The 23912-nt window shown below is 36.5% G+C and overlaps 2 protein-coding genes across 2 annotated transcripts; one reads left to right on the top strand and one right to left on the bottom strand.

Annotated features, from left to right (window-relative positions):
* Positions 1-2072: 2072 nt before the first annotated feature.
* Positions 2073-7128, bottom strand: LOC126589699 (DEAD-box ATP-dependent RNA helicase 40-like). Its single transcript, XM_050255081.1, has 7 exons — positions 6799-7128; positions 5625-6269; positions 5279-5367; positions 4410-4509; positions 3391-3642; positions 2616-2782; positions 2073-2493 (listed from the first exon to the last, which is right to left on the bottom strand). Exons 1-7 carry the CDS (start codon positions 6958-6960, stop codon positions 2211-2213), a joined length of 1698 nt encoding a protein of 565 aa, XP_050111038.1. The 5' UTR covers positions 6961-7128; the 3' UTR covers positions 2073-2210.
* A 12076-nt stretch (positions 7129-19204) lies between these two features.
* LOC126613899 (GABA transporter 1-like) lies at positions 19205-23651 on the top strand. Its single transcript, XM_050281513.1, has 7 exons — positions 19205-19435; positions 21270-21500; positions 21781-21878; positions 22048-22234; positions 22371-22501; positions 22655-22888; positions 23152-23651. The coding sequence occupies exons 1-7, from the start codon at positions 19312-19314 to the stop codon at positions 23530-23532; spliced, it is 1386 nt and encodes a 461-aa protein (XP_050137470.1). The 5' UTR covers positions 19205-19311; the 3' UTR covers positions 23533-23651.
* The last annotated feature ends 261 nt before the right edge of the window (positions 23652-23912 follow it).

Below are 23912 nucleotides of genomic sequence, written 5' to 3'. Positions count from 1 at the left end.
CCTGGTTAGCGTTTGTGCATTTACATGTATTTAGCATTCGTGTTTTTACACGCATTTAATTAAATCTTAACTATTAGATTAATTTAATTAGAAGTTTGTATCAATCCACGTTAGAATTATTGTATGACACCTTTGCACTGTATCTATTCTCTTTATGTCTATTCTCTTCCCCGACTTTCTCGCTTTTGTTCTTTGTATTATCATATTCGTAAAGATAGAATCTCATAAATCCATGAATAATCATGACCTCCATTAGATTCAAATTATGTCCACGTTTTGAAATTCAAAGAATAATGAATAATCCCATAATTTTATCACTTTGGATTATTTGGAACTCTTTCTTCCCTCCATTAATTCACCTCTTCGGATCTTCTTCCTCATTTTCCTATTTTTTCAGTTCAGCTTATTCCTAAACCAGTAAACCCTAAACCAATAAACCCAAAAACGCTTTTCAACTCCATATACATTTTTCTTAAATTTCTGTTATGGGCTACATTTATTTCCTTCAATTTTTCTGCTGATTTGAGGGGAAAAAAATGGAGAGAGAGAGAGAGAGAGGCTTTTTTTGGCCTATGAAATTGAGATTGGGAAAATGGGGAGAGACAACTGATACACGGATTGGGATTTTTGACCGAAATTGAGACTGAAATAATTTTGGATTTGTCATATGGAAAATAAAGACACAGAAAGGTGGGATACCATGCAAATGATGTAATACAAATAACTGACATGGATAGATCGAAATTCATTAAATTAATCTAGTGGTTAATATTCGGATACTAAATGTGAAAACTCGGGATCCATTCTTATGTTGTCATGAATTTAGACATCCTACTCTTCTTCGACTGATAAACCTTTTTAATTAGTGTTGGTTACAAAACCGGATGTATGATTTTATTGATAACAGTAATTTGATTACCAACTAATGTTAATAAGTACAATGCAAATATTTAAAACGACAAATATAGATGAATATGAATTCCCTAACAAAGGGATGATAGGATGAGAATGGCGCTTTACTACATTGACGAAAAGTAATTATGTTTATATACCTTGGTATGAGTGCGATCCCCACCAATCTTCCATTCCCTTAATAACTTTAACCTACTAATGCTATTGTTTGTTTGAAGAAAAAAATTGGATGCTAGGGTTTACAGGTATCAATGTCCTTGTACACCAAAATTGGGCTAACTACCCTTTAGGTTTGGGGTGATTTTCAAAATGGGTTATGAGGTTCCAATTTTCTCACACTGCACCCTAAGATTTTGAAATTCTATCTATCAACATCTAATCATCGATTAAATTGATAAGTTCTTTTTCTTGTCAATATAGAGCAAATGTAACTTACACGTTAGTTCATATAGGGTCTCAAGCTCACTGTGTTATTAATTTAATGAATTATCATGCAATCAATCAAATCGAAGACACAAATTAATTCAATTTGAATACTTTAGAGTGTAGTATGAGAAAACTGAAATTTCGGGGCTCATTTTGAAAATGACATGAACTTGAAGTGTGTAAAATGTTGTTAACCCCACAGAAAATTGAACTCTACTCTTTTGTCCATTGCATTTGTAATGTTTCATTTCCATTCAAATTCATATTATCTAAATACAAAATGGAGTTGCTACTAGACTACTCTCAAAGTGTCCAAATCAGCAGGATTGAATTAATCCTCAGACCTCAAGACCCTGTCTTAATTAGTTTAATCATGAGCTGTATCAAAGTCAATGACTCAATCCATTCCATACCAAAATATATAGTTTTAGTAAATAACTATAAAAATGAGAATCTTTTAAAATATTTTTTTAATCAAAATAGGTTCGAAACATTTTGACGTTATTCAAATCAATTAGAAATCGTTTTGATAGAACTGCTCCAAACTTTGGGCAACTGAACTGCCCATAAAGCCGATAGCAAAGCTAATTGGTGAGAAAAATAAAGTACTTAGTTTTTTTTCTTTTAGAGATTCGAATTTAAAACATTTTTCGACGTTATTAAGAAAAATTTTACTGAACTACGAGCTAATTGATGAAAAAATAAATTCCAAATGATTAGTGGATAAAGCGAACTTGGGACAAGTAGTCTTTTCAATCATCTACAAGGATTAAAAAGTATTACAAGACTTGCAAGAAGAAATCAATTATAAATGAGAACATTTGGCAAAATTGGTGAATTAAAAATGGACGAAACAAATCCAAATGTCATTGCTATGAAGCCATTTTTCTTAGGGCTTCAGGCACTGCCTGCCCACATTGTTCAAGGATCTTAATTAACGGTGCAGCGAGCTTTGCGTCTTCTCTGGCAAAAAAGCTATGCAATACGCCATTGACAGAGTACCGAGCCATTTTCATGAGGATCTGAACGTAACTGTCAATTGAGAGAATCGAATTGGGTAGAACTACAAATTCATATTCACTGAAGTCGGTTGCACCAATTTGGTCTATGTGAATCATGGAGACTGTAGGCCTCGTCCTGCCCTTGGATTCCACACTGAACAGACGAGAAAGACAAACAATGAGTCAACCTCACAAAACAAAGTACGAGCTTCAGCAGTTTCGTTTACAGGATTGCAAAAAGGAATAAAAAAAAAAAAAAAAAGTATGAACATCAACCTGTTCCCAACTTCTGAAAGAACCGAGTCAGATGAGATGGAATAACCCTTGAACTTTAGCGCAGTAGCTAGTTTACGATGCTTTTCATCTTTCCCTACTATATACAGCACTTTTGAAGCCTGAGGCTGGTGCCGACCACGATAAGCGTGATCAAGAATTCCGATAGCCTGCAAAAGTAGTTGACAGGTAGGTAGAACGGAACTCTATTTCAAGGACGTATTCCCCAACAATACAGAGCTAATTTGAATGAATAAATAAATAACTACATGATCAAGCTTTCTCCACTATAACAGAGCAGCATTTCGCCATTTTCCTTCATATTACTCGAGTAATTACTCTTGTAATATCTTTCTACTATGCAAGTTAAAAATTCAAGAGAGAGAGAGTTATGTCTACGAAATCCTTCTCAGGTCTCACTACATCAAGGAATGTTAGAACTTGCACATCTAAAAGTATTCCAACAGCATCCTGATTCTCTTCAACAAACAACCCTAAGTCCCCTCTAACCATCTCTAACATCCAATTCTTTAGGTAAAGATACACATTACGTGTTGAGGATTTCAGCGTACCTCCAGATTACCTCTGAAAAGTTACCATCCAGTCAATCGTATTTTTTTTATATTTTTTTATCTTAATATGATTTTAAAATATTAAAAAAACCAACAGTTATAGTGGAAAATTGAAACATTTAAGAAACAGTATTCTTTCCAGAATTATGGTTAGCTTATCAACATCTCGCATGGAACGTAGGTGTTTGTAAAAGTCGTCTACATACCTTTGGCAGTTTTTCTTTCAAAAGACACATGTTTACAGACTGAATGATGCATGCACTTTGACTGGTGAGAGAACTGTTTAGAGATAATCTATGAACTGATCCCGTCAAAAGATTTTGCACCACTCGTACGCAGGCATATCTATGGCAATCGTTGAAAACAACCGTATGGGTTTTTCCACTAAAAGATCGGCGAATTGAATTTATTTTATCAAAGCAACCTTCGCTATAGAAAGATTCCAGTCCATCAACGACCTGTTCAAGTGACAAAGGAAACCATTCAAACTTTTTTCTTTATGAAAATAAGGTAAAATGAAAAAGATAACAAGATAATAACTCATCAGTAAGGACACTTGATAGACTGATGAAACATACTGAACTGTTAGCTCTCATCAGTCTTATGGTTAAAAATACTAACCTATGTTTCACAGAGGTCTAAGAAAAGCATCGGCTACAGGTCTCCCATGCGCTAAGGTGGCAAATTATGAATTTATGGTGTGTTTAGATAAGGGATTTCCAAGTACCAAGGGATTTAGGCTAAATTAGTTCGAAATGCTTTGCAAAACATTGAGTAGAGGGTTTGAAAAGGCACTTCATGAGCATTACAAAGCCACTAAACAAAGGATTTTCAAATCACTCATTTCAAGAAGTTACTTACAAATTCCTCTCGGTGCATTGCATCATCATTTCAAACATGTTTTTAATCTTTTGTAGTTCATTTATTATTAATAGCCAAAATCCTTGGTACTTGGTAATCCTTCGTCCAAACTCCGAACACAACATTAGTGTCCACGCACTAAAACATATAAAAACCACGACAAAGCATCCGATAGGAATCCAATGTGTATGGAAGTAACAGTGATAGTGTAACCAACAGTAAGTGATTACCACGGATTATTAAAATTCAATTACAAACAGGCTAAACAGTAATTCGAGATTAAGGGGTAAGAAAAGAGAATGTAAGATTAACACATCCACACATGGTACTGCATAATTAATGAACAAGTTAAGGAACACAATACCAGTAAGGAAACCCCAGATAGATCAATGGCCTTCAAGGAAAGAAGCTCCAAAAGTCTCTCAGGTGTTGAAATCATAATCTCAGGTTCTGAGCTTTTCAGACTATTTACAAAACCACAGTTAATCAGAAACCATAACAAGGATAAACTGTATATGAAAGGCTAAGTAGATCCAGCATTTACAAGGACGGCACACAACCAACAACTTAAAGCTTGACTTTATAGTTCCTTGAATTTACTGCATACATATAGCATTATATACAACGACACAATTGCACATGCGCATACAAGCACAGGAGCAGTTGCACGATAAATGTGCACCCACTCATACAGGCGTACATGCACACATGCACAATGCACACACATCTGCAAGCCCACACAAATACACGAACACAAACAAACACACACACACACACACACACACACACACACACACCAGATAACTAAGCATACTTATGACTTGATAAGAATGAAAAGAGACACACTATGCCAAAAGAACTCCATTTGTTTCTTTTTTACATCATTCACAGTTCATGCTTAAAATAGCAAAGCCGTGCATCATAGACCTTTTGTTTTCCCACAAGTTTGAAAATCAGAATCATGTTGTGTAAATGGCCATGTTGTATCACTGGTCAGAACAAGCATGCCATAGAGTTTTTGTACGACATATACTAGTATGAAAATCTTTAAAACAAGAATAAAAACATCAAACGTTAAGGTTACATGAGAATCACTAATTAATATGGACATGGTAAATCAAGAATGCCCATGAGAAGAATTGCAGAAAGCAACTTTAATAAATTTTGCGTCAAATGCGCCAAAATGGCATTATCCCAAGGCACCAATTTTAAAATATCAGAGTCAATATTTACCCTTCAATCTGGTGATCTAAGGAAGTACCAGGATGTATACTCACTGTATGTATTCCAAGAGCCTTCAAAGGTTTGCATACTGAACGTACCTGATCACCATTAAACAAAAAATGTCAAACAACCACATCAATAACTTAACAAGGACAAATGTAACTCTAAAGAGGGTATATGTGATTCCATGGACATGGAGTCAGAGCAAAATACATCATGCTTGAATTAACAGTCTCATGGGCCTTATTTATGTGTCTCTTTTATGCAATATAGATTGAACCTTAGAGTGGTTGGCCACTCAAATGAGCTTTAAAATTTTCAACCAATGATTGCTAAACAACTATATCATACAAACCTTTGTGGCTTTCTCCTGGGATGGAACAAGGAACAAAAGATATGGGCTGGCGACTGATAAACCTTCTTCGTCCTTTCTAGAAACTGAATCAGCAACGCAGGAAACCATCCATGCAATTTGCTCCATTGTAGAAGAGGTTCCGCTTGTCTCGAGTATATCCTTCCCAGCTGAATAACACTTCAAAAACTCAACTCCCCAAGTACTCACAAACAAGGGCTTGTCCTCCTCGTTGTTGTAGGTACCATCACAGCGAAGTGAATTTTCTATTGCATTCAAGCACTGAATAAGATGCTTAGATGGACAATCTAAGTTTTCACAGACCTTTTCCTGATGCCCGTAGATGCTCCCATTCCCATCCAGCTGAGTCTTTGTCTCTCCAGGGTCCATTCGGCTTCTATCAGCCGTGGTATTAATAGACGTCAGTGATTTCCTTACCTCATCCTTCAAAATTGTTACCATCTCCTTCTTCTGCGCTGGACTATCCACCATTTCAATATCGAGAGTTTCTTCACTTTTTTCATTCAAAATCGCCTTCTCACGCTTATGGGGAAGCATGGATTTCTTGGTTACTCTCTTCTCAAAATCCTTTGCACCATTCCTATCGTTGAAGGGATCATCAAGGGTGGGAAGGCTAAAGCACATACCCTGCAATGTCAAGATAAATAAGACTCTGCTTGAATACTCGGGGACCTGACCACTGACCAGTATTCAAATCTAAATGCTTCAATGTAAACTTTACAATACATTTATAAATTATCAATTATTTTGCAGAAAGAACCCTTAATGAAGTAACCACAAAACCGAATTGAGAAAACAAATACCCCATAATTTAACGTTCCACATCATCCAATGCAAAGTAAACAACATGAGAAACTGAAAAGTTCTGTTGGAGGAAGTAGATAAAATAATTTTGGTCACCACCCATAACTTGTGGTAATGCTCGTTGCCTCATTGATTGCCGTTAGATGATTTTAAATTTCGAGACTCGTGTACTAAATAAATTAAATCAAACTCATCTAACAACAATCAATAAAGCAGTGATCATTGAGACCTCTGGTGAGCAGTTGAGCAAAAATGCACTCTAATTAACATATTATCAATTTCTCTTTTCCTTATTTTGTATAATTAAATACAATCAAAGCTAAGGGACCAAGAGTTGTGTTGGAGGAAGTACCTGACATTTGCGGCGTTTACCGGAATGGCGGCGCTTCTTGGCAGCAATAATGGAGGCAACGCGGGCAGAGATTGCAGAGGAAGAACGGTCGTTCTTGTTGTGGAGCTTCTTTCTTTTGACCCTGTTCTGCTTCTTCCTCACTGCATCGTCACCTTTCGCCATTCCGGATTTGCAGAGATTCAGAGAGACTCAGAGAGAGAAAGAGGGGTTGCTCGCTCTTCCTTCCACTTCAACTGATACCCTGAGAGGTCGCGGCGGTTTATAGTTTGTGCCTTTCGTGGGACTTTAGTTAACAGTTTCGGGTTTAAGCTAGTTTGGTCATTTGAAAATTCTATTGGAACTTCACATGCGACTGAACAACAAGGCCTCTAGACCTAGCATATATGTACGTTACTTTTTGGATTAACAAACGAAAATGAATCTTAGGGGTGGAAAAAAAAATACCGAAAATTCCAAACCATACCGAAAAAATTCCAAAACCGAACTAAAAAAATTTCAAACCGAAAATCCTGAAAATTTTGATACCGATCTCGACCTTTTTGATATGAAAATCGGTCTCACAATCTGATTTTTTCAGTAATCCCAAACCGAACCAAAGTTAAAATATATATAGTTTTAAATATTATAAGTCGTTGGATTGGTTGAGAATTAATCTCAGCCGTTCATCCAACCTCACCTTCACCTTCACTCTCTGACCTCTCTGCCAAACCCTTTAACCTCACCTCACCTTCACTTCATTCCCTCCCAGCTTTTGTACTTCTTTCGGTTCAGACCCACAAATCTCTCTCTGTCTCTCTCTCGACCTCCACTCTTTCACTCTCTCCCCCTTACCTTCACACTACATCCAGACTCCAGTCTTCCATTTTCTTTTTGCATTTGACAACTTCCTCTGCATTCGATAATCAATACAGCCACATCTGCTTCCTTCTACTTCTCTCTTCATTAAGTTTATATTCTTGTCTTCATCTGGTAATCTTGATGTGGTAAAGTCTGTTTGTGGCTTCAATTCGTTTTTATTTGGGCATTTGAATTCTAGGGTTTTGGATTTGGGGGTTTGAAATTTGGGGTTTTTAATCATATGGTTCTTCTATAATTCGTTTATTTCCAACAACAGGTGCAATTTGTGTTTCCAACAACATTACTAGCAAGGCAAGTTTAAATAAATTCATTTTTTTTATCAGTTCACGGTATTAATTTTTGGAATTTTTAACCACGAAGCCTTCATAAAACATGGTGGATTAGATTTGTTTTAGGGCAAAAGAGTGTTTACTACCCTCATGTTTCGTGGTTTTCAACATTTAGTACATCAAGTTTTTTTCGTCTCAAAGTCATACCTAAAGTGTAAATTTTGGGACAGTTTCATACATCCGTTAGTCAAACTGTTAATTCTCCCGTTAAGTGATGACGTGGCGCCCATGTAGACAATGACTGGACGCCACGTGTCATTAAAAAATATTAAAATAATTACTTAAAAGTTTAAAAAAAAAAACCCATCCTTTCTCCACCCCTCCCACGCCCCTAACCTAGAAGAAGAAGAAGGTAAAAAAAAAAACCCAGTCCCGACCCCCTCCATTCTCTCTCCCTTCTCTTCTCTACACCTACCCAACCTCTGCACATCAATCATCTCCCCTCCTTCTTTGACTCCACCCACTCAACCCTCATCCTCTTCGATAGCCCCGTTTCTTTGTACGCAACCACCACATTCCCCCACCCTCATCTTCCTCCTCCTTATCCTGCACCCCAACCCTGCTCACAATCTCAGCGATGCTTTTTAGCAGAAGTTCACCAAGACTCCCACTTTGGTTAACGGGTTCACCAAACTCTATGCTATGGTACGCTTTTCGAATCATAATCTTGCCTCCTTCAATTGTTTTTACTGGGTAATTCTTGGTTTAGGTGAATTGTGGATTTTGGGAATTGTTTGGTGGGTGGAATTTTGGGTTTTTGATGAATTTGGGAATAGTCGGTTTTTTTTTTTTTTTTTGGCAAAAGAATTTCCCAGTTGTTGGCTTCTTGGAATTTGGTGCTGTTTGATAAAATTGGGGATTCCCAGTTCATAGATTTTGAGTTTAGCTTCAATTATATGAACCCCCACCCTCCCTCCCTCCCTCCCTCCCTCCCTTATGGCTAGAAACGCTCTTCTCTCCTCTGCAACCCCCACCCATCCACCCTCCATCTCATCTGCAACCCGCACCACCCACCGCACACCAATATTTTGATTGGGGAATTGGTGGAAAGAATGAGATACACAGACCAAGATTTTGGTTCTGATTTTGATTTGGACGGTGAGCTCGAGGATGCTTCTGATTTGTTCGACAGGGATAGCGAGAAAGGTGATGATAATTTTTGGGGGTTAGGGTTAGGGTTCCGCAGCTTGACGGAAGGGAATGTGCTCGAGAGCTGTTGCATAATTTCAGGTGAGGGAGGGAGGAGGGAGGGTGGGTGTTGCAGGTTGCAAATGAGAGAATGGTGGGAGTGTGGTGTGGGTTGCAGAATAAAGAATGGAGGGAGAGGGTGCAAGGGGATGAGGAAGGGAGAGGGTGCGCTAGGGGGGGTGTTGGCGTTGCAGAGTAAAGAAATGGGGGTAGAATACGGGAAGCTTTTAGGTTTTTTTTTTTTTAATTTTTTTTAATTAATTATTTTTAATTTTTAATTTCCATGTGGACTCTTAATGACACGTGGCGTCCAGTCATTGTCCAAATGGGTGCCACATCATCAGTTAACTGAAGAGTTAACGGTTTGACTAACAGATGTATGAGACTATCCCAAAATTTACACTTTATGTATGACTCTGGGACGAAAAAAACTTGATGTACTAAATGTTGAAAACCACAAAACTTCAGGGTAGTAAACAGAGTTTAACCCTTTGTTTTATTAGTAAGATACCATCCAATACATATTTGAATTCTATGTTTCTTACAATCCCCTCTCTTTCTTTACATGCATGAGAGAATTTAGGCCAATGAGTTTGGTTTCTTGCCTTGGAGATTCTGGGGGAGGATATTTTTCTTTATTTTTCGATGAATGTAGTAATAGCAGAATGTTTTGCCGAGACTTTCTCTGAATTCGTGTGTGTTTTTGCTACTTTAGCTACACTGTTTAGCTGTAAATGAAGTTTTTATGTTGTTACGATTGTTTGGACACACGAGCCCAAAACTATTTCGGGATTCTTGATTTGTCCTGAAATCCCAAAACTATTTCGAGATTCATGAAAACTTGGATTGGGATCGGTCCTGAAATTAGGATTCTCAAAAACTTCGGTTTGGTAATCGGGACAAGGGTTTCGATTCGGTATCTCATACCGAACCAGCCCTAAAAATGACAAGAGCATTGAAGTCACGCAAATCCATTCACAGGACAATCTAGCCGACCTCTTCACCAAATCACTACCGAATACGACGTTTCAGAAGCTTATTCATGGAATTGGTATACGTAAACTTTCTGAGTTGTAACATTGCTATTTCTCTTTGGAATTGTGTTAAACTCAGGGGGAGTATCCTGAAGATACTTGCTTGATCTTAATGTACTATTTTTCCCTACGATTATGAGCATTTTTCACACTGAATTTTTGCTACCTAACAAGGTTTTAACGAGGCACCTACCTTGAGCTGATCATATCCTTGAGAACGTCCCATAGACGTTCCTTTTAACTTGCATTTCTCACGCATTTTTCCTTAGACTATGGATTTTGTCCCTACTTGGGTTTTTGCCATAGCCTTAAGGTTTTTTAGTGAGACTCATTTACTTATGCAAGTTCCTCCCTTATTGAGAATAAGCATTATTCTTTAGAATCAGTGTCGACGAGTCGACTTTCTCAACTTCTGCAGGATGCTAAATCTACCTTGAGTATTTTCACACTCAAGGGGGAGTGTTGTAAACATTCGTAGTTTAAGTGTGATTGTATAAATCCTAGATTATATTTGATTCTAGTTATCATTTCCTATTATATCTTGTATTCCTTGGAGATGAAGGAATATATTCTCTCCTTTTACTACTATAAATAAAGGCACTATGTAGGAGGGATAACACACACATTCTCCTACAATTCTACAAACACATTGTAGACATCGAAATTTCGGTAAATAGATGTTGACTGATAAATCAAAGTTTCAACGCTCATGTATTACATAAATTTTACACGTAGCATGTGACTCAACGAAAAAATTGAAATGAGTCAGAAAAGGCATCAAATATGACATGTGTCAACACCTGACAGAGATGATTTATTTCATCTGGAATATTATATTCAAAATTAGGCCTTGGAAAATTCTATAAATACAAGCCCATTTCATTCATTTTGAGACACTGATAGGAGTATATTTATGCGACTAAGTTAGCTTGTTCTCATGCATTTATGTTGTTATTTCTTAGTTAATTATGTATTTTAAGCTATTTTCGTGTGTTTGTAGGTCCAAAGGGTTATTGTAGCAAAGAAGTGCATTTTGGAGCATTTTGGAGCATTTTTGGCATGGAATGGATAGCTTATGCTTGGAGCAAAAGGAATTGACGAAATTTGAAGTTTGTGTATCATCCTCTCTCTATAAATAACCATTTTAGCACACTCATTTCACCCAACACATTCACCTACCACTACATACACTCATTTCACCTAATACATACACTCATTTCACCTAATACATCCACTCATTACAATCACCCAACACATTCACCTACCACTACATCCACTCATTTCAACCACCCAACACATTCACCTACCACTACATCCACTCATTACCACCACCCACTACATCATCTTCCTAGCCTATAAATACATTCATCCACCCTTCATCAAAGAGACATATATGAATCCAAACACATCCATTCCTCCATACAAACAAACCTTCAAACACTTACCAACACCTTGTGCCGTAGCAAAGGAAGGGAAGGAAAGTGCTTGGACGTGCTTGCTGTCCAACTTGGATCGTTTGAGCGTTTAGGTGTTTTCTTTCTTTTGTTTCCAATGTTAAATTCATTTTCTGATTTTGTTGCAATTATGAGTGGCTAAACCCCCATTTAGTTAGGGGGAAGTTTGAAGCCATGAACATGCTTGAGATATTGATTTCTTCCAATTGAGATTTGATAAGTTGTGATTGCAATTCAATTATCTATTTTATTTATAAATGATTCTTGTATGTTTATTAAGGATGCATACTTAATTTTCATGCATGAATTAGATGCTAGAATATAAATGAGTTTCACCTAATCGTTACAAGTTTATATTCATGAGTAGTGAAGGTTGTTTATCACAATCGCGTTAATTGAATTCTTGGCAATTGTACCATGCATTGATAGTTATAATTGCCTCGTCAACTGTTGAACAAAAAAAATATATATATAAAAAATAAAAAAAATATAAAAGAAGTTTGCATCAAACAAACATTTCAAAAGAAAAGTATTGCCCACGTGGAGTTTTGTTTAGACTTGGAAATCCAAGTCGACAGAGAGAAGAAACAGGAACCAAAAATAAAATAAAAGAAGACACGTATTTCTTCCTACAAAAGGGGGAAGTAACGTGGAGCAAGATTTCTTATTTTTCTCTGCAAGACGTGGAAGGTTACACAGTTAGTGGGAGAGGTTAAGAGAAAGTGGCGAAAGATATGGCCTCTATCTTCCCCACGTAAAAGCTCCAGAGACGAGAGACTCTGCAGAAAGGAGAGACTCTGCAGAAATTGAGAGACGACGGTGAAGAACGAACGAAGAACAAAGCAAGAAAGTAAGGGGAAAAGTACACAATAGTAGAAAACAAAAAAAGCAAGAAAGGAGGAATGTGTACACACGGCAAAGAACATCAAAGTGTGCACACAACAAAGAACATCAAAATACCCAAAGGTATCAATCTTTATCCTTAATGTGTTCTTGGTTTTGTGTATTGGGTGCAGCTTTTTGCAGGATGAATGAAAGAGGAGCTTGGCTTTTCCTCTTTCACCGAAGCCAGAAAGATGGATGAGCAAATTTCCCCATGGCAGCCAAAAGATAAGAGAAGAAAAAATCTCTTATCCTTCCCCCTCAATCTTGCCGACAACAGCGCCGAGTCGCTGACTACCAGTTTATTCTTCTCCGGCGGTTCCGAACCAGAGTATAAAGCCGTAGGCCTCTGGAGATCTACAACTAAAACAAAGAAACAATTGCTTGGGTGCCCAAAGAGGTTTCGAAACCAGTTCTTTCGTCATGAACACTTTGCAACCTGTGATGCCCAACGGAAGTTCTGCACCAACTCATCTGAACCGCTACAACATGTCCGAGCTGCTCAAATGCGACAGAAGTCCGCAGTGGATGCCACATGTGGAGTTGAAACGATTGTTGTTGCTCTGTTTTAAGAGCTCAGTTCGAAGAAACTGGCATGTTGTTGTTGCTCTGTTTTAAGAGCTCAGTTCGAAGAAACTGGCGGTTGCTGTTCGAAGAACTGGCGGTTGCTGTTGCTCTGTTTTAAAAGCTCAGTTCGAAGAAATTGGCATGTTGTTGTTGCTCTGTTTTAAGAGCTCAGTTCGAAGAAACTGGCGTGTTGTTGTTGCTCTGTTTTAAGAGCTCAGTTCGAAAAAAAACCGGCGTGTTGCTGCTGCTTCGTTTTAGGGGCGCAGTTTGAAGACATTGACGGTTGCTGCTGTTCCGTTTTAGGGGCGCAGTTCAAAGACATTAGCATTTTTGTTGTTGCTCCGTTTTAGGAGCACTCAAGGGATTTGGCAGAAAGTTGGGGAAGGAAGTTGTATAAAATACTTCCAGCAAAAAAAAAAAACCAACAAAGAAACCCGTCGCAGCCATCGAGTGAAGAAGAAAAAAAGGAAAGAAGGTTGCTGACGATGAGAGGAAAGGGTAGCAAAGTTCCATTCGAATAAGTTTAATTCACAAAAAAAGGGAGAATAAGGCTTGCTATCGACTTCCTTTGAGAAGACATTCTCGTGAAAGACAAAAGGGGAAGGCCATGGGATCCTAACCTTTCTCAAAATTTATTGGGCAAGGCATTACAAAAGAAGGAAATGTTGCTGCCGCTTCATCCTTCGAAAAATGTTCCAGGAAAAAGAAGATAGTTTTATTCATCATGTAAAGTGTTGCAGCAAGCTTCTAGATGGAAAAGTCAAAAGAAAAAAGATGTTTTCCTACTATTAGAAAAGTCCTAACAAAGGTACACTTACAATAAAGAGGCTATTGGCTCTACAAAGAAACAAGACAAAAATATGGGCAAGTGTGCTGGGGGGAAATCAAAGCTCCCTAATCCTTTCACGTGATGAAGAGCAAAACAAGTTGGGAATCCATGCAGGTGGTTCTCTAGAAAAAGGGACAAGTTTGCTACAGAACAAAAATTTGCCAAAGAACAATTGATATAGGATTTGAACCCCACCAAAGGAAAGTTGCGGCAAAGAGAAGAAAAAATAAAAAGAAGGGGTGGATAAAGCTTCCTGAAAATCACGAACCCACGTGGGAAATTGTGAAAACTTAAAAGCATGAAAAAAGTAAAGCTTGTTTTGTGAAGGTTTGAAAATTCAAAGTAGGTTCAAAAGAAAAGTATGCATCTCACGTGGGGAAGAAGTGTGGTTATTGAAATGGGGAAGTCAAATTATTGAAATTGGAGGACAAGTCCTATTGGAACTTGGAAAGCTCCGAAGCCACATCAAAATTCAAATGGCATGAAGCCACACCAAATCCAAATCAAATACATTATGAACTACGCTGGTTTGATTCCGTTAAGGATACGTAGGCAGTTTGATATCAATTTTCAGACACAACCATGAAATCAAGTATGAACTACGCCGGTTTGATTCCATTAAGGATACGTAGGCAGTTTGATATCAAGTTTTAGACGCAACCGTGAAACAGAAATGAATCCCTGGTTTATTATATAAACTAAATTCACTCCTGCTACCAAATACCAAAATGGCATGAAGCCGAAGAAAAGTTTCAAAGGCCACGAGGCCGCAACAAATCTCAAAGGCACGAAGTCGTATCAAGTATCAAATGGCATGAAGCCACAACAAATTTCAATGGCATGAAGCCGTATCAAAGTCTCAAATGGCATGAAGCCACATCAAATTTTCAAATGCTCCTCGCCTGCATGAGCTAAAACTGCACAAGGCATCAAATCCAAATAAGTACCAAATTCATGAACTACGAGTGACTTGATCCCTCAAGAGGGTACGTAAGCAATCTAGGGTTCGACCTAGGTGCAGTCACAAAATCAAACAAACATCAAATTCCTCAAGTTACATTTTTATTCGAATTGGAATCAAAGGGTATTTCTTTCCCAAAAGAAAGATTGTAATTAATAGGCGTGTAGCCTAGAATGGGTCGAACTCGAATTAATAAAACCCTCTTCAGAAAACTGAACGAGGGTGAAATTGTGTCGAGTGAATTATTTGTTTACATATTATGTACAATTTTTGCTCAACATCAACACTTATGATTTTCATTGAACGTAATGATCTCTGATTGTATCTCTATTATGCATTCATATAGGGGACTTTTAGAGAATGATTTGGGTTGTCGCATGCATTCATCCAATTCAATGAGTAAAGGAAAATCTGTGGGTTAATTTGTGCATCACGGTTAATCTGGGGTGTTGAGCATAATAGTTTATTGAAAAGCAATTGGAAATCGATTCATGTACAAGTATGTCATGTGTGAAGAACAGACCTCTAACTAATCCATCCATCATTTTATTCCTCAAATTCATTTTATAATCTGCCTAGTTTTATAACTTGCTTGTTTATTTCAAATTCATCCAAACCAAAATCCCCCTTTTACTTTCTTGTTTCAAAGTGTTAAATTTCTGTTTTGTTTGTGTTTTTGAGTGTTTTGATTCAAGCCAAAACACTAAATTCGTCCAAAGTTGTTTTAGAGTCCAAATCTGCCCAGTTTGTGTTTTTAGGTAGTTTTGAGTGTTTTTAAGTTGTTTTGAATCTTTAGAATCTGTTTTGAGTCCCTTTAGTCTATTCAAACATTTTTAATTTTGTTTTTGTGTTTTTGAGTCAGTTTAAAGGTTTTAGCAAGCCCTCTTAATCCCCGGTTTAGAACGATCCCTATTTGCATTTATACTACAATTTGACAACAAGAGGGTTTAATTTGAGTGCTTAACTTTCATCGCATCAGACACCAATTCACATCACACCAAAACGCTTGAAGTTTTGAAGCTCCGAAGCGCCCAAATTCCCAAGAATCCCGAAGGATTGAGAAAACTCTCTTCGTTTTTCGCCAAATCCGCCTTCAAGCCCAAGCCCCAACGATCCTTGAAGAAAGTGTTCATCGTTCATCAATTGTTCATCCTCAAGGATCAAGCCCTAACGGCCCCTTTGGATCGACAACATCAACAAATTCGTTCATCAATAATCATCCACTTCAAGATCAAGCCCCGACGGCCCCTTGAAGAACTTTCACCAATTCAAGCTCAAGCCCCGACGACCCCTCGAAGAACTTCCACCAATTCAAGATCAAGCCCCGACGGCCCTTGAAGAAAGTGTTTATTGTTCATCAACTGTTTATCCTCAAGGATCAAGCCCCAACGGCCCCTTTGGATCAACAACGTCGACAAATCCACACATCCAACTGTTCTTCAAGATTAAGCCCAAAAGCCCCCTTGAAGATTCGTTCATCACTGTTCTTCAAGATCAAGCCCAAAAGCCCTTGAAGATCCGTCAATCATTGTTCTTCAAGATCAAGCCCAAAAGCCCTTGAAGATCCGTTCATCACCGTTATTCAAGATCAAGCCTCGACGACCCTTGGATCAATCACACATCCACAAATCAACGTCTTACGGAGATCGAATCAGATGATCAAATTTGAGAGGGATTGTAACCCAAAATCAAATCAAATACAAATATCATTTTGTGCACGTTGTTCTTGGCTCTTTCGTTTCAGGAATTTTCCGTGTTCACACACATCTCTCTACTCTTTGCCGTCGGCCATCTTAACCCTGTCAAATAAAATAGGCTACAACACTTTCATATTAAAGCTCTCAATTATTAAAGCATATAATAAAATACAATAAACCTTAGGTCTGGTAAACGGGTTGTGTCGTGTCACACCTGTTATCTTAACGGGTCCTTAACAGATTGGGTCACTTTACCCGTTGGGTAAAGTGACCCGACTCATTATAACCCGTTAAGAAATTTTTTTTTTCTTAAATTTCCACATACCACACATTGCCAATCCAATGGTCACCATCAAAGTGAATGAGAGAGAAGAGAAGGATAGCCTCCAACCTAATGCACAATTGACGGCTGAGATTAAATCTCAGCTGATCCAATGGTCACCAATTTTTTAAATTTAATTAATATATATATAATTTTTATAATTTTTAGGGGTACAAAATTGTTAAATTAATATATATATATATATATATATATAATTATTATAGTATTTTTTAGGGTTATAAAATTAATATTTTGTTTATCGTGTATCGTGTTACCCACGTGTATACCCAAACCAATCTGTTATCTTAACAGGTGCTTATCGGGTTATCCGATAACGATCAGATTCGTTATCGTGTCGACCCGAACACCTGTTAATTTCATGTCGTGTCGTGTCGTATTAGGTTATCGGGTCGTGTTAGGAATTGACAGGCCTAATAAACATGTCGGTCGGGTGCTGTTGGTAGACCGTTCTCTTGAGTAGTCCAAAACAGTTTTCAACTAAACTCGCCAAACGGAGCGCTAAGTATGATTGCACATAGGGGTGGATTTAGTACGGTTACCGTACCAAAACCTTTGTACCAATTACCGTACCAAACTTTCGGTTTGGTAAAATCTATTACCATCACCATACCAAACTTTCGGTATACCGAAGTTCGGTATTGCCAAAAGTTCGGTTGGCATGGTATGGCAATGGTAATTGCCATTTTGTTTTGGGACAAAATATGCTTTTGTTTTTTTAACCCAATTCGAGGGCAAAACTTTTTTTTTGTACCTTTATCTCATACATTATAGATTAAATTCATCATTCACAATTCACACACATAATAATTCAAATGATGCATCAAGATTCATCATGAAAATTAAGTTTACAATCCAAATAAAAGTTACGAACCAAAACAAATAGAAGTTAACAATCCAAATAGAAATTAGAGCTTCAAACCAAATGAAAATTGGAGTAAACTTCAAAAATGAGAATTCATTGATCAGTTATTCAAGCTTGAGATGTCGAAACTTTTGGAGAAGGCATTGAACTTGTAGAAGATTGAGTTTGTGTCAAGCCTACATTACAAACAAAGAAAACATATTAATTAGTATCAAGAATAATTAAAGTTGGAAACCATTTAATAACAAATTTACTGAAAAAATTAAAGCATATATTTCTTGTTTTCTCTTCTTCCATTTCCTTGTAAAATTGAAGCATTTCTTCCGTTGGTTCCTTGTAGAAGTTTACTTCATCTGCCCTAAGCCAACCACTAGTACACACTAGTGCCTCCATTATTTTAGGAGTCAAGGATACCCTAAAGGGTCCACAACCCTCCTCCCTAGGCTAAATGCATTTTCAATAGCAACAATAGAAGTGGGGGTTACAAAGATATTTTGACTATTTGTGAAAGAATTAGGAACTCTTTTGTGTTTGATTTCCACAATTTCAAGATATCAAAGTCACCAACAACAATGCTAATATAAGTAGGGTTTTATTTTCAAATTATTGGAATATTATAAATATGTATTATATAATTATCCATTATATAATTTATAAATGATATATTATATTGTATTTTCGGTATAGTACAGTAATACCGTGGTAATGGTATCCATTACCAATACCGTATCATGAAATTTCGGTACGGTACAATACCGTACCATTACCGATTGGTACAAAAAATTTGGCACAAAATCGGTATGGCACGGTTGGTAATTCGGTTGGCACGACAATTTGGCAAAAAAATCCACCCCTAATTGCACATACCACACATTGCCAATCCAATGGTCACCATCAGAGTGAATGAGAGAGAAGAGAAGGATAGCCTCCAACCTAATGCACAATGGATGGCTGAGATTAAATCTCAACCGATCCAATGGTCACCAATTTTTTAAATTTAATATAATATATATATATATATATATATATATATATATATATATAATTATTATAGTTTTTAGGGGTATAAAATTGTTAAATTAATATATATAATTATTATAGTATTTTTTTAGGGTTGTAAAATTATTAAATTAATGTTTTGCTTATTGTGTATCGTGTATACTCAAACCAACCTGTTATCCTAACAGGTGCTTATCGGGTTATCCAATAATGATCTGATTTATTATCGTGTCAATCTGAACATCTGTTAATTCTGTGTCGTGTCAAGTTATTACAGGCCTAATCTGTCAGCCGGGTGCCGTTTGTAGACCGTTCTCTTGAGTAGTCCAAAACAGTTTTCAACTAAACTCGCCAAACGGAGCGCTGAGTATGATTATTAATTGGCATTATATTACTATAAATAGTTTGTCTTCGCTTTTCTTACTACCGGATATTCTACTTTCTCACTGCATATACACTCCAGAGAGAGAGGGGGAGGAGTGGAGAGAGAGGGAGGAAAGGAAGAGAGAGATGGGAACGGTGGCTCCAAACTTGATGGAAGTATCCGCCGGACGTGATAACGAAAACGGTACTGCCAGAAGCCCTCCGGCAAAGGTGCTTGATGCTGGAGCTCTCTTCGTCCTCAAATCTCAAGGTAATTAGTACTCAGAACGTATATGTTCGATTGAGGTCAGAAGTTTCCATGCCCTTCTTTAAATTAATTAGATTGCTTGCAAGTTTTTGATATTTTTGTGGGGTTTTTCTTTTCTTTTTTTCTTTTTCTTTTTCTGAAAATATGATATTAACCACTTAAATTCAATTTTTCACATATACAACCCGACATAATTTTTTTACTCAAAAAAAAACCCAGTGACTAGGATCTACCTAACTGAATTCATTAATTACATACTACTTTACACATTTTACATTTTTTTAGATGACTAAAATACCCATATTGCATATTTGATGTGCACATTAATTCTATGCAGATTATAAGGAGAGAGTTAATGAGTTTGTAAAAGAAAAATAAGAAAAATAAGATATTAATGTTAAAAAATTCATTGCATATTAATATCAAATATGAGAATTGTTGGCTTAATTCTATGTACCTTGCATTATGAGTTCATATATATATTTTCACCAAAAAAAAAAACCTAATATATGTAATAATACATAAAATAAAATAAAAGTAATTTACCTACCTACTATTTGAAATGTTCATTTCCAATGATGTAAAATATTGTATACCAACAACAAAATATTGCATAAACTTAAGAATTGGATCATGCTTTTGATTTTATTTTTTTACCTACAAACAATCATATACATATTACTTTATATATTTTTACCAAAAAACATCCTTAAAAGGCTAATATATGTATAATACATGAAAAATAATTTACCTACCATGTATACAAAAATGTTATTTGATTCCAAATATATAATCTAGGTTTTCTGGAACAAATTACCTACCTACAAGTTAATTTCCAACAATTTACCTACAAAAAATTATACCCCATGTGTAATATATTATCTTTTTTTTCACCAATACATGGAGAATAATTTACCCATAACAAGAAGAAATGTAATTTTATGTATTATATTAGAAAATATTATGTCATACCTATATTTATACAACAATAAAATGTGCCTAATATATGTAACAATACATGAAAAATAATTTACCTACAAGTTAGAGAAGTGTTATTTGATTCAAAATATATAATATGGATTGAGTATAATTTTTTTTAATAATTGGAACAAATTAATTTACTATATATATATATATAACAAAAAGGTAAAGTTTTGGTATGATATGGATACAATTAATGCAATACAACAGTTTATATATTTTATTTCATTTTTCTACAACTTTTAATTTGGAATAAATTTAGGGATTTGGGAAAGTGGCATGGGTATAAATAAATTGTATTAGTAGGTCAATAGTATTTCAATGTGGCTGCATATTTTAAATTTCGACTTTTATTGGACGTTTATATGTAGATGAGTTTTTATCTATGAATCATTAATTGTAAGGGCCAAAATCTAAAGCACTTCAACTTATTGGCTTCAATTTGGAGATTTGCATATATGATACCAAAATTAGAAAGTTTTGATAAGTTTCGATCAAATATTCCATCCACCTTAACTAACTCAGTTGTTTAACGAGAAAAACTTGAGTAAGGATATTTGGTCACACCATCTATACTACACTACTTACAAATAAGATTCAACGCTAATCCTACTTTAAGAAAAAAAAAAAGGAAAAAAAAAAGAGACTAGCTGGTGGTTTCGCCACAGCAGTCCATCTTTTTTAAGGTTAGGAAGACGCATTTCAACCTCCCCTAACCACCATCATATGATTTACCAGTGCTTGACGCTGGTCCTACTTAGTGCGTCAAAGAGGCTATCAAAATATCTCTCAATGTTTAAGATTTACAAGATATATTTTCTTCTATTTATCTAAATGTTTTTTGTGTTTGTGGTAGGATCATGGTTGCACTGTGGGTACCACTTGACGACGTCGATAGTAGCTCCAGTGATTCTAACTCTTCCCTTTGCGCTGGCCTTGCTAGGCTGGGTTGGGGGACTCATATGCCTCGCATTGGCTGCTTTGGTCACTTTCTATTCCTACAATCTTCTATCCTTGGTTCTGGAGCACCAAGAAAAGCTTGGTCATCGCCAGCTTCGCTTTCGAGACATGGCCCGAGACATTTTAGGTCCGTAGTTAGTCTCATTACTCATGTATTACAAATAAACTGGTCATTATTCACTAAATTTATCGTAACTTATTGACTTTGTAGTACAACTAAATGTCAACGTATCATTGGTTTGATGGACACCCGATTGAGTCAACGTATCATAATTAATTATTAGAAAATTAATGCTTACTGTTCATAAGAAATTGCATATCTAGGTCATCCGTTATGGGTCTCATATGATCACACGTTACTCCTCAATCCTTAAACTAATATGTATCATGCATGCATGAGTTTGCAGGTCCTGGATGGGGCAAATATTTTGTTGGTCCTTTGCAGTTTTGGATTTGCTACGGTGCAGTTATTGCTTGCACTTTACTTGGAGGGCAGAGTCTTAAGGTAAGCGCTAACCACGCACTCGTTTAGATCAGCTCCACAAGATTGTCCATAATCTGAACCGATCATTTTTCAATTACTATCTTAATACGAGGCTAACCACACCATATATTTGCTACTAAATAGGCATCGATTACTTTCCTCATACAGTCTTCTTGCTTTAATTTTTCAGTTCATTTACTTGCTCTCCTACCCAGATGGCACAATGAAGCTACACCAATTTATAATTATTTTCGGAACCGTTCCACTGGTTTTAGCTCAAATGCCATCCTTCCACTCCTTAAGGCATATTAATCTTGTCTCTCTTATCCTTTGCCTGGCATTCAGCACTTGTGCCACTGCTGGTTCCATATACATTGGTAAGACAGACAATTTAAATTACTAACATGAAGAGAGAGAGAGAGAGAGAGAGAGATTTGAATTTCAAAGCAAGGCGGGAGAATACATTGCCGTATCGAACCTGGCCTAACCCACATATATCAATTTTTTTTCTAGGACATTCCGATAATGCTCCTAGAAGGGAGTATACTGTGAAAGGAAGCGCAAAAGACCGCAGTTTTGGTATCTTTAATGCCATTTCAATCATAGCTACTACATATGCAAGTGGAATAATTCCTGAAATACAGGTATCTTACCTACTTTTCAGCGTTTTCTTATCAAACAATCTAGTTTCTTGATCGAAGAAAGCTTATAAATGGTCTTGTATATTTAGTAATTAATGTTCTTTCAGTATCTCGAATTTTTAATACCCACTGATACGATACAGTCTATATGTGCAGGCAACTTTAGCACCTCCAGTAAAAGGAAAGATGTTTAAAGGTCTATATGTTTGCTATAGTGTTATAGTGACAACATATTTCAGTGTGGCAATATCTGGGTACTGGGCTTTTGGAAATCAAGCCATGGGAACAGTTCTTTCAAATTTCATGGGTGATGGCAAGCCTTTATTGCCTACCTGGTTCTTGCTAATGACCAATGTCTTCACCCTTTTGCAAGTCTCAGCTGTCACCGTGGTAAGACAGATAAAATTACAAAAAATAATATCATTGGCGACAGTTACAAACCTTCGTTTGAAGCAGAAAAACGTTGCAAAAGGGCTTTTTAAGGCACTAACATATATGCATCTTGAGACTAAAGACTTAGGGCTTCTTAATGCACCCAAGCATTTGATCTGCGCACTTGAAACAAATTCAAAAATAAAATGATTTATGCAAGCTCATTTTCTCTTTCTGCACACTTTTGTTTAATTCTGTTTGCTGACGCCGCTAAACTACAGGTTTACTTGCAACCAACAAATGAAGTGTTTGAGAAGAAATTTGCAGACCCAAAAAAGGATCAATTCTCAGTCCGTAATGTTGTGCCGAGATTGATTCTCCGGTCACTGTCCGTCATAGTAGCAACAACATTTGCTGCAATGCTACCTTTCTTTGGAGATATCATGGCATTGTTTGGGGCATTTGGATGCATTCCTCTAGATTTCATTTTGCCAATGATTTTCTACAATGTAACTTTCAAGCCTTCCAAACAAAGCCTTATATTTTGGGTTAACACATCGATAGCAGGAGTGTCCTTCTTGTTAGTCGGGGTAGGGGCTGTAGCATCAGTTAGGCAAATTGTTCTTGATGCCAAAACGTATCGGTTATTTGCTAACATGTAACGTTAATATGGCGAAAACAATTTGTATTAAATATCTGCAAGCGTAAATTCAGAGAAATGGTAGGGTCCTATTACTATTGTGGGATCATAATTACCAGTATTAGTGAGTGTTTCAGCAAATATGTCGATTTTATGCCTTCAAAGCATTACACAAAATAAAAGAGTAAAATATAGATTTGGTCTCTAAACTCCCACCTTAGTTTAAATTTCGTTCCTAAACTAAAAATTTGTTAATTTAGGCCATCTCTAACCGAAAGAGGGCCAGATGGCAAGTTTTAACCCTTTGGCTCTTCAAAAAATTAATATTTTAATGAACATTGTAAGGCCATATTTCTTATCATCTCCAACTGAGGGCCAAACATAATTTATTATTTTAATTTA

This window comes from Malus sylvestris, chromosome 2, assembly GCF_916048215.2.
Source record: "Malus sylvestris chromosome 2, drMalSylv7.2, whole genome shotgun sequence".
Classification (NCBI taxonomy): Eukaryota; Viridiplantae; Streptophyta; class Magnoliopsida; order Rosales; family Rosaceae; genus Malus; species Malus sylvestris.
The sequence above is the reverse complement of the archived record's forward strand: the minus strand, read 5'-3'. Positions and strand labels throughout refer to the sequence as shown.

Excerpts from the sequence above, each read along its gene's own strand:
- LOC126589699 (XM_050255081.1), bottom strand. The coding sequence starts at position 6,960 with ATGGCGAAAGGTGACGATGCAGTGAGGAAGAAGCAGAACAGGGTCAAA. Across the intron at positions 4,510-5,278 it reads TTAGATCACCAGATTGAAGG|TCTGAAAAGCTCAGAACCTG; the intron begins GTAAATATTGAC and ends TTTTGTAAATAG. Across the intron at positions 3,643-4,409 it reads TATCTGGGGTTTCCTTACTG|GTCGTTGATGGACTGGAATC; the intron begins GTATTGTGTTCC and ends TCACTTGAACAG.
- LOC126613899 (XM_050281513.1), top strand. The coding sequence starts at position 19,312 with ATGGGAACGGTGGCTCCAAACTTGATGGAAGTATCCGCCGGACGTGAT. Across the intron at positions 19,436-21,269 it reads CTTCGTCCTCAAATCTCAAG|GATCATGGTTGCACTGTGGG; the intron begins GTAATTAGTACT and ends TGTTTGTGGTAG. Across the intron at positions 22,889-23,151 it reads AAGTCTCAGCTGTCACCGTG|GTTTACTTGCAACCAACAAA; the intron begins GTAAGACAGATA and ends GCTAAACTACAG.